The 17,311-nt window shown below is 43.8% G+C and overlaps 2 protein-coding genes across 3 annotated transcripts in view; both read left to right on the top strand.

Annotated features, from left to right (window-relative positions):
* Window positions 1–17,311, top strand: part of LOC311277667 (uncharacterized protein) — a 164,367-nt gene that overhangs the window by 65,303 nt on the left and 81,753 nt on the right. The gene's annotated exons all lie outside the window — the stretch shown is intronic.
* The window catches only part of LOC311277699 (uncharacterized protein), a 55,375-nt gene that overhangs the window by 12,643 nt on the left and 25,421 nt on the right, over window positions 1–17,311 (top strand). For both annotated transcript variants that reach the window (XR_014625308.1, XM_084388083.1), the window contains exons 7-9: window positions 14,358–14,432; window positions 14,880–14,975; window positions 15,399–15,461. Coding sequence is in view for 1 of the 2 variants with exons in the window: in XM_084388083.1 (XP_084244209.1) it covers window positions 14,358–14,432; window positions 14,880–14,975; window positions 15,399–15,461 (234 nt within the window). In the remaining variant the exon portion in view is untranslated. The remainder of the gene's footprint in view (window positions 1–14,357; window positions 14,433–14,879; window positions 14,976–15,398; window positions 15,462–17,311) is intronic.

Here is a 17,311-nt window from a genome sequence, read left to right as displayed (position 1 = left end):
GCGAATGGGGCGGGGTAGCTTTCTTGTAACGTAAAGAAAAGCTAGCCCCTTAAAGGAAAACATCCATCCAGAGAGCGTCATCATGTCTTGTGACGGCGTTCGTTTGCAGGCGTGCGTGTATTACCACAGGCTCGTTCACTGCAATATTGACATTTCCAGTCGCCTGAACTTAGGAGGGAACTGAGAAGTGTGTGAGAAATGGGGGTTGAACTAGAACACTCTTTTTCCTCCTTTCGCCGGTGAGTGACGCACGCGAACGGGGCGGGGTAGCTTTCTTGTAACGTAAAGAAAGCTAGCCCTGTAGCAGGAACATCCATCCACATAAACGCGGCTTCTTAATCGTCATCCATGACGGAAGCGGCAGCAGACGGCGGCCGCTGTCCGGCAGTGAGAGACTCAGGTGAAGCGGGCGGCGAAGCTGGCGGGCGAACCGGCGAGCTTCTGTCGGTTGGAGGAGGTTCCGGGACCATACCTGCAAACTTGTCGCTTTTCGGCGACAATCGCCGTTTTCTTGGTCAATTGGGTCATTTACGTGAATCGCGTAGAACCGGAGAGTTTTTTTTCGGGGGGGGGGGGGGGGGGGGGGGTGTGTATATTGTTTCTCACAGTAACTGCCATGCAGGCTAGAATTGCGAAACATTATTGGATAATTCTTATAATTGACATTTCTCTGGGCCAATCGGAATCTTAGCACTTTTTCTCTTGGCCAATTGGAATCTTAGGACTTGCGTCCGAATCTTGAAGCACACAGCGTCAACTGAGCTGAGCTCGCCATTTGATGAGACGCCTGGCTACCGTGCGAGTCTAATGGAAACTCGCGCATGAATTTTCCTGCATTTTAGCGCCCACCAAAATGATTTTTTGTCCCGCCAAAGTCTTATTTGATCAGTGAGTAATGTAGATGAACGGCTGCGTTTGTGACAGGGCGTATGTTTAACTGAAAGAACGAGCAGAGAGAGAGAGAGAGCCGGTCGCGCGCGCGCACTCTCTGTGTAAACGACTTTCGCCCGCTCCCCATTGAAAATGAATGGTATCGCGTCGCTTGGTCGCGTGTAGTGTGAACGTACCTTTCACCGTCTCCAAACTAGGCGCTGTGTTGCTCTCTCTCCCTCGCACGCACATATTAATCAAAAATAAATCGACACGGTGGTAAAAGGTCGAAAGACCTTTTTTTTCTGAATTACTGCTGGGTGTGAATTTTGCTAAATAAGTTTCCTTATCTTCTCTGAAAAGCGTTCTGGACATTCAGCTGACTTAAACAACACTTTAATTAAACGAAATAAAACTATACAGTGATGAAATGTTTTTATGTTGACACAAATCTTGGATGTCAGTGTCCTAACTGCTGGGATAATCACACAACGCGCACGACACGTCCAATTCGCGAACTAATGACTCATTTGAACCGATTCATTTTAATGAATGGTTAAAACAACTAATCTTTCCAACAGTGAACTCAGGTGACGTCTGAATCGGTGTAACTAATCAGTAACACTTTACAATAACGTTATATTTATTACATAAATTATATAAAAAAGTACAGTTTGCTAACTCAAGCTTAAACTTCAAAATAAAGAAAACCACTTGTTTAGAAAAAAAAAAAGCATATGACCACATTTTTCCACACAGTGCTATCAAGAATCGATAAGAGAATCGATAAAGAATTGGATCGATAATCAGAATCGTCAGTGGCATTATTATTGATAAAATCTTATCAATTCCCATCCCTATGTGAAGACCGTAAAATTATAATCAAACATTAAAGAACATACATGTTTTTTTTAAGAGGTTTTTTTTTTTTTTTTAAGAGTTAAAAGATTAAAACATTTTGCTAACATGAGGTCTTATTGTGTCACTGTCAGTCTTTTTACATCAGTGCAAAACTAGGGTATGCAGATTAATTATTATTATTATTATGCCATCATCCCCCCCCCCCCCGGCGACACTGTCACCTTTTTTAGTCTGAGGAGTTTGCAGGTCTGGGGACCCGCTGAGCACGGCGCTTTTACGGCGTGGCACCGCAACGGGCGGAGGTGCAGTCTCGGAGAAAGATGCCAAGCGAGTCCTCAGAGTCGCCATAGGCAATAGCTTGCAGTGAGGGCATCCGCCGTCAGCGAGCGCGAGAGCTGCATAATCCTCACCCAGGCAGGAAACGCAGATGACATGGTGGTCCCCGTCGCTGAGTGGGGCTCGGCACGAGCCACAGAAGGTACGAGACATCTGAAAAAGACGCTCAGATCTTTTAGAGAGAGTATGAGTCGCGCTGCGAACACACACTAACAGTGAAAGGATATAATGCGCCGGATAGCGCAGTAGGAACGGCAGCAGAAGGCGGCGTGGCCAGCGGCTTCAGATGTAGACTCGTCCCACTGAAAAGGCTTTTTCTGACGGCGCGGCTTCTTTCTCTCAGGATCCAGCGATGCGTGAGCTCAGCTGAAGAGATGAAAAATCAGCTAAACCAGCCTGTCAATGCTATATCGCTCCCATTGGATCTGGCGTCACGATAGGGCCTTTTCGATAGGCTGCTGCAGTTGCCGCAGGGCAGCCAATAGGCGCGCGAGCTGCCTCGCCTATGTTTGCATGCTGCCGCAACGCGTTTTACATTATTCCAAAATTAAGGATAATTTTTGACTTCAATATCTTGCGGAAAAGAGATTTCCCCATAGCGTAAGATATTACGCAGTACGAGAGAACCTCTCGTAAGAGAACCACAAACTCTTTTTTTTTTCTTTAGATTATTTTCTAACTGTATTCTTGGCATATATTAAATGTGTAATTGAGTTTTAACTGAACCCCTGCAGACAGTCGGTCAGGACTGTGTAATGACATCAAATGACTCCATCCCACTGCATAATAATCCCTTTAAATGAGTTTACTGATGATAATTCAGATTGTACAGGTGTGGAACAAAATACAGATATAAAAGTACATTAATTATAAATTTATTTTAACATTTTACAAGTATGATAAAACAATTAGCCTACCTTAACAGATATGAATTTAACAATTCAGATATTTTAATACAGGTTCTAGGCAAATAAATAGAACGTCTCGGTTACGTATGTAACCCTCGTTCCCTGAGTAGGGAACGGAGACGTTACGTTGGATGACGACGAATGGGGTTTCGCTTAGAAATCCTATCACCTTCGAGTACATAAAATGAGCCAATGGCAAAGAAATGCCATGGGTCTGTGGAATTTGCATAGCATAACTCCGCCCCACCCTGGGGGTATATAAGGAAGTACGCCGGCAACATGCAGATATGTTTCTTCGCTGAGGAGCCAAACTGAGCTCAGGCGGTACAGCGGAAGTGGCAAGGAGATGTAACGTCTCCGTTCCCTACTCAGGGAACGAGGGTTGCATACGTAATCGAGACGTTTCCTTTTGTAGTCACTCCGAGTTACGTCAGATGACGACGAATGGGGTTCCCAGTCTAATCACGGCACCTCTCGTCTGTCTTCCAGTGCCCTGCGTAAGTCTGAGATCCCTGTCGTGAAGTTAGCACGGACGAAGGTCTCCTACTTAACACAGGAATACCAAGGTACACTGGGAAGCATATCTCAGTGGAAATATGCAATCATGCCCAGCCCGAAGGGGGGGAATATATGACTTGGAATACACATATGATCCCGAGGGGCTGCATATGGAGTATCACTGGGGTGTCCAGCCGCAGGTGGAATATTTCAACCCCAGGGGTGGCAAGGTGGCTTGCCGAGGGAAAGAGGTGGTCTCAGGTGAGGTGCCGAGGTGTCTCGTTCTAAGACACCTAAGCAGAATCTAGTACCGGCTGGTTGAAGCGAGTACATGAGAAGAAACTGGCTCCACTCGGAGATTGTAGAATCTCGCGAATGTGTTAGTAGAATGTGATTGTAGAATCTCTGCGACACGCCCAGCCTGCAGCTCTGCAGATGTCTGTTAGCGAGGCGCCATGCGCTAGAGCCCAAGAGGATGCCACACTCTGAGTGAAGTGGGCCTTCACACCAAGGGTGCATGGTCGACCTTGCTGCTGGTATGCCAAAGCAATGGCGTCCACTATCCAGTGATCCAACCTTTTCTTGGAGAGAGCCTTTCCCTTCAGCTTCCCACCTTAACCCCCTGAGGTCGGCTATCGCGCCGCCGCGATAGGCTCGTTTTTTCCTTATCAGTGAAAAAAAAAAAAAACGTTTTATCTTATATGCTTGTGTTATACATCAATCGATCCTGTTAAGTGTGTATTATTTTTGTGTATACTCACATTAAAAACAAAGTGTTGTGCTTTTTGCCAAATAAAGAAAAATAAACATAATTCTTACATTGAATTGGCTCTATCACTCTCTCTCCTCTCTCCACCTATATCCGGTGTGTGGTGAGCGCACTGGCGCCGTTGTACTGTGGCTGCCGTCGCATCATCCAAGTGGATGCTGCACACTGGTGGTGGTTGAGGAGAGATCCCCTGATATGATTGTAAAGCGCTTTGGGTGTACAGTAGTACATATGAAAGCGCTATATAAATGCCCGATTCTATTCTATTCTATGATGCGAGTTCTGCCTCCTCTCTGTCAGTGAAGTCCATTCTGAAACGCGTCCGAAAATGAACCATAACTCAGCGAATACTCAGTCAAACAGGCATACAGACACAAAGGCACGAAGCATGTGATTTTTATAAAAAAAATATTCTCTGTTTATGTAATCTTTATGAAAAGAGAGAGATTTCAGTCGTTCTCATCTCAGCTCATTACGTTTTAATCTGCCCGCCCACGGAGAGCGCGCGCTATTCAAACGCAAATGAATGAGGCAATCCATGCAAACTGTGAACGCCCCCATATCAGCTCGAGAAAACACATCAAGTTTATTCAGATCATGGTACTTGTTTACACTGTCTCGCAGCGCTGTGAGGAATAATAATAATGGAAAATGTAACTCAGAAGTGCTGGTATTTCGAGGAGCAACTGATGGAATACTGTAGTAAGTTTTTTTCATTCTCAAGTAAATTGCGTTTCTGTGTGAATGAATGAACGGCAGAGATGCGCTGTTTACCACAACTCGCAAAAAGACGGTTTAAATTTGAATTGCGTTTCTGTGTGTGAATGAATGTTTCGCTTTTAGCAAACTATTTTGCTATACTGAGTAAAAATCAACTGAAATATGTTGAAATAAAATGTATTTGTATAAGCAACGTATTAAACTGCAAATTAACATTTATATTCAGAATCAGAATCAGAAAGAGCTTTATTGCCAAGTGTGCTTGCACCCACAAGGAATTTTTCTTGGTACTGAAGCTTCCAGTGCACATATACAAATACAAATACAACAAGAACATAGTAATACAAATTCTAAGAATGAAAATATATAAAAAATAAATAAAAATAGTATAAAAGTAAAAAAGTAGGGTCACAGTTGGGTTTAGTCTGAATAAACATTTACAGATAATGAACATATTTACAGTATTTTGAGTAGTATGAATAATTTAAATATCACCTGAATTAGAGAATATTACACTAGACAGTGGGAGTCTAGCGCATGTTACAGATTATAAACATATTTACAGTATTTTGAGTAGTAGGAATAATATAGATATAAATATCACCTGAGTTTATTGCACTAGACAGTGGGAGTATTGCACTTACAGGCATATGCCTTGGGGGGCATGTTAAGTGTTCAGAAGGGAAATGGCCTGTGGAAAGAAACTGTTCCTGTGCCTGGAAGTTCTTGTGGCCAGTGATCTGTGTCGCCGTCCTGACGGTAACAGTTCAAACAGGGGGTGTCCAGGGTGAGTGGAGTCTGTGATGATTTTACCTGCTCTCTTCCTCACTTTGGAAGAGTACAGGTCCTGGAGGGTTGGCAGGGGGGCACCAATAATCCTCTCTGCAGTCCGGACTGTCCGTTGTAGTCTCCTGATGTCCGATTTGGTAGCTGAACCAAACCAGACAGTGATGCAAGTGCTTAAAACAGACTCAATGACGGCTGAGTAGAACTGGATCAGCAGCTCCTGTGGCAGATTGAACTTCTTCAGCTGGCGAAGTACAGTCTCTGCTGGGCCTTTTTCACAATGGAGTCAATGTGATTTGCCCACTTCAGGTCCTGGGAGATGGTAGAGCCCAGGAACCTGAATGACTCCACTGCTTCCACAGTGCTGTTCATGATGGTGAGAGGGGGGAGTGCTGGGGTGTTTCTCCTGAAGTCCACGATCATCTCCACTGTTTTGAGCGTGTTCAGCTCAAGGTTGTTATAACTGCACCAGACAGCCAGCTGTTCAACCCCCAGTCTGTAAGCAGACTCGTCACCATTTTGGATGAGACCGATGACAGTGGTGTCGTCTGCAAATTTCAGGAGCTTGACAGAGGGGTCTTTAGAAGTGCAGTCATTAGTGTACAGGGAGAAGAGCAGTGGGGAGAGAACGCACCCTTGGGGGGCGCCAGTGCTGATGGTGAGGGTCCTGGATGTGAGTTTCCCCAGTCTCACTAGCTGCTGCCGGTCCATCAGGAAGCTGGAGATCCACTGACAGATTGTGGATGGCATGGAGAGCTGAGTCAGTTTGGCTGTGAGAAGATCAGGGATGATGGTATTGAAGGCCGAACTGAAGTCCACAAATAGGATCCGTGCATAAGTCCCAGGTCTGTCAAGATGTTGCAGGATATAGGGCAGTCCCATGTTGACTGCATCATCCACAGACCTGTTTGCTCTGTAAGCAAACTGAAGGGGATCCATCAGGGGTCCGGTGATGTCCTTCAGATAGGCCAACACCAGTCTTTCAAACGACTTCATGACCACAGACGTGAGAGCGACAGGTCTGTAGTCATTAAGTCCAGTGATTTTAGTTTTTTTGGGAACCGGAATGATAGTGGAGCGTTTGAAGCAGCAGGGAACTTCACACTGCTCCAATGATCTGTTGAAGATCTGCGTGAAGACTGGGGCCAGTTGGTCAGCACAGGCTTTTAGACAAGCAGATGAGATGCCGTCTGGGCCTGAAGCTTTCCTAGTCTTCTGTTTTTTGAAGACTCTGCTCACGTCCTCCACACAGACCTTAAGCTCAGGTTGGATGGCAGAAGGGGGGAGGAGAGGGGTTGCAGGAGGTGATGGTGGATGTGTGAAGTGCACATCAGGGCGGGTGTGAGGTGTGAGTCTGGGCTTCTCAAACCTGCAATAGAATGCATTGAGAGTGTCAGCCAGTTGTTGATTCTCCACAGATGGGGGGGATGGTGATTTGTAGTTGGTGATGTTCCTCAGGCCTCTCCAGACTGATGCCGGGTCGTTGGCTGAAAACTGTTTTTTCAGCTTTTCAGAGTAGCTTCTTTTAGCAACTCTGATCTCCTTTGTCAGTTTGTTTCTGGCCTGGTTATACAAGATTTTATCCCCACTTCTGTAAGCATCCTCTTTGGCATGACGAAGCTGTTTGAGTTTCCCAGTAAACCATGGTTTATCATTAGTGAATGATGAATGATAAGAATGTCCTGGTAGGAATACATGTATCCTCACAGAAACTGATATATGATGTTACAGTATCTGTGAGCTCATCCAGATCGGTGGCTGCAGCTTCAAAAACAGTCCAATCAGTGCAATCGAAGCAGGCCTGTAGATCCTGCTCTGCTTCGTTGGTCCATCTTTTTACAGTCCTTAATTCAGGTTTAGCTGATTTCAGTTTCTGCCTGTAGGTCGGTATAAGATGAACCAAACAGTGATCAGAGAGCCCCAAAGCTGCCCGTGGGACGGAGTGATACGCATTCTTTATCGTGGTGTAACAGTGGTCCAATATATTACTGTCTCTGGTAGGACATGTAACATGCTGTCTGTATTTTGGCAGTTCACGAGAGAGATTTGCTTTGTTAAAATCCCCAAGAATGATTAAAAGAGAGTCTGGGTACCTTTGTTCCATTTCAGCTATATGTTCAGCCAGCTGTTGTAGCGCCGCGCTCACACACGCGTCTGGAGGAATGTAAACATTCACGAGAATGAATGAGGAAAACACCCGCGGCGAGTAGAAAGGTTTACAGTTTATGAAATGCGCCTCTAAATTAGGAGAGCACATCTTCTTCAGTGTTGTTACATCTGAACACCAACTTTCGTTAATGTAGAAACACAATCCACCACCTCTCGTTTTCCCCGTTAGTTCCGCGATGCGATCCGCCCGGCAGATGTAGTGCGTTGTCCGGTATGGCTTCACTCAGCCAGGTTTCAGTGAAGCGCAGAGCAGCGGAGTTTAAAAAATCCTTGTTAGTGCGGGTGAGGAGAAGAAGTTCGTCCATTTTGTTAGGAAGAGATCGGAGATTCGCAAGATGAATACTGGGTAGTGCAGTGCGGAGGCCGCGCTCGCGGAGTTTAACCAGCGCGCCGGCGCGCTTCCCGCGTTTGTGTCTGACCGCGCGTTTTAACAACACCGCTGCGCCTCCAACGAGAATGTCCAATAAAACGTCTGAGTAATCAAAATCTGTAAAAAACTTGTCTGGTGTGTGTTTCCTAATGTCCAGAAGTTCGTCTTTGGTGAAACTGATAGGAAAAGAATGACTAAACGCAGAACAAACGAACAAAAACAACACAATGACTGGAGAGCTCCACACCGAGGCAGCCATCCGCGGCGCCATCTTAGCATGTTTTTTCCTTATAATAAAAATATTCCTTATAATAAAAACTAAAGACCTATGTTACAGACATATGAAAGACAACATTTCATTGACTAGTTTTGGATAGATTACACATTTTTACTGTAAAATATCTGCCACCTCAAATAAGCTTTTGTTTGCCAATTTTTGCTAATATGTTAAATATAGTATGTTTTGTCAATGTAGGCTATATTCAAAGTAATGAATCCTTTACTTTGAAATATGTATGATAAAATGTATACTTTAGTTTTTACAAAGAAAGATTACACTTGAATTGTTGTTGTAATTGTAACCTTTTTAATAAAAAAATATATTTACAAGGTAGATGTAAACAAATTTTAAAAGGTAAATATAAGCCTTTTCTTTAAATCATTTTTATTGTGTTTTATTATTGATAAATTTGGGGAGAGGATACATATTCCAAAACTGAGAATACAGTATGAGAATTAACTGCACAATTACTAGACATGTTTTCCTTATACAGTTTGCAAGCACAATTTGTGAAAAAAATAAAATAAAAATTGAGATGCTTCCAACTGTGAACCAATTTGGTAGAATATATGAATATATATATATATATATATATATATATATATATATATATATATATATATATATATATATATTGCTCTTGCATTCTTTCTTGTGGCTATAGGTGACACACCTGAATGAATGGCTCATTAAGTATGCGGGCCCCATTGTCTCCTCAGGTGTGAATCACTAAATATGCATGATGGTGTTGGATTGTTGGGGGATTGTTCGGGGAACCAGGTGCGGTTGTGCCAATACGGGGCAACCAATAGGACCTGCTCCTCGTCCTCCCTGAGGGCTCACTGGGGGAAACGGATACTTGCGGAAGCCCCGCGGCCAGCTGTGCGCCAGTGCATCCGTGCCGAGCGTGCCCTCGGTCAGGGAATAAAACAGGTCGCAATGGGACAAGTCGTGGGAGGCAAACAGATCTATCTGTGCGTCCCCAAACTGATCCCAAATCAGCTGAACCGTCTGGGGATGGAGTCTCCATTCTCCAGGGAGAGGCTGAAGCCGAGACAGCTCGTCGGCCGCATGGTTCAGGTCTCCCGGGATATAAATGGCTCGAAGAGACCTCAGATGCTTCTGACTCCATATAAGGAGGTGGCGGGCGAGTTGCGACATACGGCGGGAGCGCAGACCACCTTGTCAGTTGATGTACGCTACTGTCGCGGTATTGTCTGATCGGACTAGTACGTGCTGGCCTCTGAGCAACGCACGGAAGCGGTGCAGGGCGAGACGTACAGCCAGCAACTCGAGGCAATTGACATGCCAAAGGTGCTGGGGTCCTGTCCAGGAGCCCGCAACAGCATGTCCATCGCACATGGCACCCCAGCCCGTGGTGGAGGCATCCGTTGATACAACAACATGCCGGGAAGCTCGTTCTAAGAGCACCCCGGCCCGTAGAAACTGAGGTTCGACCACGGGGTTAAGGTCTGACGGCAGGTCAGTCACTGAGACTTGGAGCGTGCCGTGTTGCCATGCCCACCTCGGGACTCGGTCGCGAAGCCAAAGCTGAAGCGGTCTCATATGAAGCAATCCGAGCAGTGTTACTGCGGCTGCCGATGCCATATGCCCCAGGAGCCTCTGAAATAGTTTCAGTGGAACCCCACTCTTGCCCTCGAATTGACGGAGGCAAGTCAGCAGTGACTGCGTGCGCTCACTCGTAAGCTGCGCGCACATGGCGACTGAGTCGATTTCCATACCGAGAAAAGAGATCCTCTGCACGGGGCAGAGTTTGCTCTTCTCCCAGTTGACCCGAAGGCCCAGATGAGCTAGGTGCCGGAGCACTAGTTCCCTGTTTTCGCAAACCTGGTCTCGCGAGTGAGCTAGGATCAGCCAGTCGTCGAGATAGTTCAGGATGCGAACCCCGTGTTGCCGTAGAGGAACAAGGGCTGCCTCGACGACCTTCGTGAAGACGGGAGGAGAGAGGGCTAGCCCGAATGGGAGAACCGCGTACTGGTATGCCTGCCCCTCGAAAGCAAACCATAGGAACGGTCTGTGTCGAGGAAGAATGGAGACATGAAAGTAGGCGTCCTTCAGGTCGATCGCTGCAAACCAATCCTGCGGCCGCACACATTCGAAAATGCGTTTGGCTGTGAGCATCTTGAACAGCATCCTGTGAAGGGAGCGGTTCAAGACACGCAGGTCCAGGATTGGTCGTAATCCACCAGACTTCTTCGGTACAATGAAGTAGGGGCTGTAGAACCCAGACTTCATTTCGGGTGGAGGGACAGTCTCGATCGCACCCTTCGCCAGTAGGGTGGCGACCTCCACTCTCATGACAGGGGCATTGGCCCCGACCATAGTGAAGCGGACTCCCCTGAAGCGGGGAGGAGACCGCGCGAACTGAAGGGGATGAGAGTGGCGGGGTCCAATGCCCAATGGCCACGGCTGCCCGGGAAAGCATGGCCGTCAGCTCGGGATCAGACTCTGGCAATGCTGGCACACCCGAAGGCGGCAGCACAGCCAAATCGTCATCTCCCGAGGACTCCTGCCCACCTTGTGATGCAGCGATTGACATCGTATCATCATCTGGAGGACCGAAAGAGACCCGAAAGACGATGTCGCGGGTTCGATCGGAACACTCACGGGTTGCGTTGTGTGAGGGGGAGATGTGGAGCGTGGAAGAGTCGGCGCTTTGTTCCACACCGTCACCCTCAGGTCACCCTGGCCACCAGCCAAAGTACCAGCTCTCGTGGAGCTTGTAGATCGGGGTGTGGATGAGGGGACTGTCACTCGAACAAGTTCATTGAGTCTCGACCATAACAGCGCGATGGTCATGTTCCCGCAATGGGAACATGACTCATCCACAAACGCTGCCTTAGCGTGGTCAACGCCCAGACACGCAAGACAGCGATTGTGCCCATCAGAATCTGAAACAATGCGACCGCAACCAGAAGTGCACGGGCGAGGCATCTTTAAAAAGACGTGCCGCGTGCAATGCTCTTTTGTGAAAGGAGATTTCTCCGCAAAGTGTTGAAGCGACCAGGGAGAGAACACACAAACACTGGCAGATAACTGCACAGATCAGCAGGGAATGTGCACTCGCTGGAACTCGCCGTCACACCAACACTTGGAGAGAGGCTCGTCTCGAAGAGTGAAGAGATGATCTTAAGATTTGGCTTGAGGAGTGAAGTAGAAAACTTGGCTCCGAAGTGAAAACATATCTGCATTTTGCTGGCGTACTTCCTTATATACCCCCAGGGTGGGACGGAGTTACGCTATGCAAATTCCGCAGACCCATGGCATTTCTTTGCCTTTGGCTCATTTTATATACTCGAAGGTGATAGGATTTCTAAGCAAAACCCCATTTGTCGTCATCCGACGTAACTCGGAGTGACTACGAAAGGGAACAGCCTTTCTGTGTTTGCCCACAAGACGGCGCCATTATCGCTATTATTCCTTCAAGCAAGGGAGATTGAAAACACTAACTACAATGTAGCCTACTCACACAAAAAAAGATTTATTGACAAATAAACCAATATAACAATAATATAATCAAAGAAAATACATTGTAGAACAAAAACTCATTCCCCCTCAAATTATATTAATAACCAGTCAACCCTCTATAAACCCCAATACAATCCCAACTTTGTCACACAGAACAATTCAAAATAAAGCAAAAAGTAAATTACACAAATAACCCCAAAATCATATTACATAAAAGTATAACAAACTATACTAAAAGATAGTAAAATATATCCTCCAAACCTAAAATTAATTCCACTGCGAACTTAAGTCTCATGCAAATAAATAGTTCATGTGTTTTAAAGCATCAATATAGCATAGAGAGTACAAACGTTGGCTGGCAACACAAGGCTGGGAAGTGATATACAAACAAAGAAAAAGAAGATAAAAAAAAAACACACACACAAACACCCCGCTAGCCAGTACGATTCACAACATCCATAAACTCATTGCGCTGGAGGCATACAAGCACGCATATGCAGGTACTAGCTAGCTGGGGGAAATCAAACAAAATATACACAAGAGGAACAGTGATCAACTAAACCTAATGCAAAAACACAATTAACAATACCCAACAAGAACCACAAAACGTATTTTTTTTCTTTAATCTCATAAAAAAAAAAAAAATCAAGACAATTACAAACACTGTATATAAACATCAAATTACCTAAAACACAGCCACCAACCCCGGACTAACCTCCGAGATCAAAATAGGAACGGGCGTGACCAGCACCCTACAAATCCACAATGCTTGCGTCTACATTAAAAACAATTCGCTAATTTAGTAAAACAAGGCTTCATAAATATGAAACAAAACAATCAATATTTATTTAGCCTACCTGCTCTCCAGACCGTGTCCATACACAAACCAACATGGAAGTGTTACCGGACAGCATGATGTTTGTGTCTGCATTTAAAACATCTAATTCAGTGAAAAAGGCAGGAAAATGCTGGGAGTGCTTCTTGGGTCTAAAAATATGTAAACGGTGCTCTTCAGTAAAGGGATCCAGATATATCTTGAGATAAAGATCTGAGGCACTCAGGAGGATGAAGATTAAAAAGCCTTTATTAATCCATGGCTAGTCTCATAAAAATAAAAACATGCCTACGCGTTTCAGCCAACAAGGCTTTCAAGCCCTGACGAAAGCCTTGTTGGCTGAAACGCGTAGGCATGTTTTATTTTTATGAGACTAGCCATGGATTAATAAAGGCTTTTTAAAGTCCCCGTGAACCGGAAGTTGCAAACGACTTTTCTCCAGTGCTGTGATGTATTTCCCAGTGAAAAGGAATATTGAACAGAGGGCAGGGTTTTACTCTAGCGCTCCTCCTCTCCATCTCTCGCTCATTACAGACTAACGATTTGAGGGGAGTGGTTAAGCATTTCCCAAACCAAGCCGTCAAACCTACGTCATCAGAGAAGGTCCTCCAAGGCAGAGGGGAGGGGCATTTTCAGATTTTGATTAAAGACTACGAAGCCCAAAAAAAATGTTCTGGGTTTTAACTTGCACGGATTAATTGTTCACCACAAGACTAGTAATATGCGCTAACAAAGTAAATAGGGTCCATTTCTGATTTCATGCAGACTTTAATCTTCATCCTCCTGAGTGCCTCAGATCTTTATCTCAGTGAAAAAGGCTTTGTAAGTATAAAACCAAACAGTCAGTATTCGCTTGGCCTACTTGCTCACCCAGACCGAGTCTGTGCACCAACACACAAGGAAGTGCTACCAAACAGCACACTTACAAATTCCAGACAAAAGATTGGGCCTTCCTTCAGGTGCCTGCTTAAAAACCTATACCTACCTGGCCACCTCACTGGCTACAACTGCTTATGTAGAGTACAAGCAATGGAACGGATATGCAATAAGTAAGAGATAATGTGTAGTGCGAGGTGGTTGTTATAGCGAATACAACCCCGACAGGCTGATCATTCTGAATCAGCCTGAAGGGGTTGTATTCGCTATAACAACCGCCTCGCTCTACATTATCCCGCTTATTACATGGCTACCTACCAAATAAATCAATAATTTGACACAAAATTTTTATTTAAAAAGGAGTTTATTGATTTAAAAACTATTGTATTGCTGCTGCTAAAGAAAATAGTTAGATGGTTAGAATCCTGCGTCCTTAGCAACGCTCTGTTTCATGGCAACGGTGTGTTATACTTAGCAGCGGTCTGCTATCAAGAAATAACAGACCGCATTCTACATTAGAATTCAACCAAGCCATGTAATACTATTATATAATGACCTGATTTGATGTGTTCAACCCTTTCTGTCCACAGGCAAAATTAAAACATGGACCAGGTTTTTCAGAATAACGAGTGAATTTGCTGTTTTCACAGTCGTTGTTTATTCAGGTGAGTAAATCCTAATGTTTCACATCAGAGGTCGTGCTCATTATTCTGACATTAAACGTGCTACAGGTAATATTTCATAAAGCACGTTTAATGTCAGAATAATGAGCACGACCTCTGATGTGAAACATTAGGATTCAGAGATTTAATGGCTGAATTCTGGCCAACTTTAACTTCATTAGAGTTGGCCAGAATTCAGCCATTAAATCTCACCCCTCCCTCTCTTTTTCTAAAATCCCATCTTCCAAACCTGAATACTCATGTTTGAAATATTGTTCATTACAAAATAATACAATTACACCTTTTTATAGTTTATACTTAAATGCATGTACTGTAGCCTTTTCTAAAATATCATGATGTACATGATGTGACCTTCAATTTTTTTATTTATTTTTTGGTACAGATTAAGTTTATCTTGTGTGACATTTTAATTTTTATCTATTCCTCTAGTTCTTTTTACATATGGCTGGAGAAAGAGTGAAAAGGATATGATAATGATAATATGCTTTGGAGGTGTTGTGCTGTCCTGTCTCATCTTGAGTAGTGGTAAGAGTTCCTGCATGATTTGATTCCTTACATTGTTAAGGCGACAGGCTAAGTATAGGGTTCACACAAAGTTAGGGATATTCGACTTTCGTTTCGTGTGAAATTTATAGAAAATTTAAAAAGTTCATGCTACAGTGATATTATATCGTGAAAGTAGGGCATTTAAGTAGAAATGCCAAATTAAGTTCACGTGTAAAGGTTGCATTTTAGATGCATTCTGAAATTTCACCCGAAAATCGCATATCCCTAACTTTTTGTGAGTAGTGTATATTATAAGCACAGATTTATTAGGTTAATAAGCTTATTACCAATAGTTTTGTTCATATACATATATTTTTTATTCTACAATTACCAATAATGAAAATCAAATACATACGTTTTCCACTTTTTAGGCCTAACTGTGTGTTAATGTTTGTTTTTTAGTTGACTTTAGGCTATCCAGTCAAGAGCGGACAAGAGGGGATTCCTCACGCAAGCGAACTAAAGGTGAACACATTCTTATTGTTTTACTCAATATTAGAGTTGCAAAATACTATAGCTCTAGAAAAAACTTTGCTCTCAATACGGCATTTTACATAGTTAAAAATATAGTTTAATATAGACTGAGTGTTACTGAGTGTTGATAGAACGAAAACGTAACGGAAGAAAAAAATAATCCAGAATTTAAAATCTGTATGACTCTTGACCCTCTACTACTCAAACAACATAAATGAGCTCAGTTACAAATTATTGACATAAATGTAGGCAAGCATTGCTATCGTGATCATTTCCAAGCAGTAAGTTACATTTAACTGTGTAAAGTTAAATTAATATGTCATTTATCTCTCCACATTGTTTTAATCAAAAAGGTTTTTGAACAGTATGCATTAAAAGCCAGGAGGCCTTTCTGTGTGGAGTTTGCATGTTTATCCGGGTGTAAGGCCCGCTATATTGGTCCAATCTCGGTTCGCCAATACACAGGGAAGGTTATCACGTGTTCTGTCCTCACTCATGCAAAGTATTTGTTGGTTAAATTTGTAATACATTAATCATATGTATTTACTTGTTAATTCATCTGACTCCATAAATGAAAGGTTTTAATAACATCTGTGCCTCACTAAAAGTGAGCGAATGTATGACTATTCCTTTTAACCATTAAATGAACAATGTCAAAATCAGTTAGAATAATCACATGTAACAATTTAATATCTCAGATATCAGAGATCAATTCCACAATCAATTCAAATATCTAGAACATGGTTATACATTGGTTACACCAAAGAATCTTACCCAGCTTGTACCTGAGATAGAGAGAGAGAAAGGGAAAGAGAGAGAGAGAGAGAGAGAGAGAGAGAGAGAGAGAGAGAGAGAGAGAGAGAGAGAGAGAGAGAAAGACCACCTATTCCATTCACGTCCAGCAAAGAAGAGCCCAGAGAGAGGGCGAACACCTTCTTTTATCCTGTTTGACCAGGTGACATGGGGGATGGGGGCGACCACCCTCAAATGGCTCTGAACCAGTTTTCTCTAAACTTCTATAAACCTTATTACCTTTTATTTTATTTATCTGGATATGAGATGTCTGTACCACTCACTTTGAGACATTTCAAATGACTTCAAAAACATAACAGTCAATGATAAACATTCACATTAAACCATGTTCTTGTGTAAGTTCCTAGTTGTTTTCTGAGAGAAAGTGAGGCCGCATGGGGGAGGTCCATAGACCGGGCCTCGACCAGTATTTTCAGTCTTACACGGGTCCTCTGGTTTCCCCGACAATCCAAAGACATGCAGGATAGGTGAATCGGAGACTAATCTGTCTGTAGGTCATAGGTGTGAAGGAGTGTGTGTGTGTGTGTGTTCTTTCTGTTATGGACTTGCCATCAATCCATCCACCCTATGGTATGAGATGCTGATATAGGCTCCAGTATTACTGTGACCCGGCAAAGGAAAAGCAATTTGGAAAATGTATTGTGTGACCAGAATTATACAGGACAAACAGTTTCAATCACATCATACAGTGCTCTGTAACTTAGACAGTGATCTGAGTTGTGTGTCATCTCATCATATCAACTGGAGCTGCTACTGACATTGTTTGACCTAAACATTCAGTTATAAAAGGATTCAAAGCTGCTGAAGCCCAGCCAGCAGAGCCATGTGGGGCCCAAATGGGTTTGACCTGGGCTAGCTAACTGGGACCCAGCCAGTTTTGCACCCAGTTTCCATGTAGGCCCCACATGGATTTGCCCAGATGAAATGAACACTGCTTAGTGTGCACACCACAGGCTGTTTAATGTAACACTGAATCAGTGTTGGAGGTAATGAGATAATTAAGTGATTAAATAATGATTTTGTACTAG

Source organism: Rutilus rutilus, assembly GCF_951802725.1.
Source record: "Rutilus rutilus genome assembly, chromosome: 1".
Lineage (NCBI taxonomy): Eukaryota > Metazoa > Chordata > Actinopteri > Cypriniformes > Leuciscidae > Rutilus > Rutilus rutilus.
The sequence above is the reverse complement of the archived record's forward strand: the minus strand, read 5'-3'. Positions and strand labels throughout refer to the sequence as shown.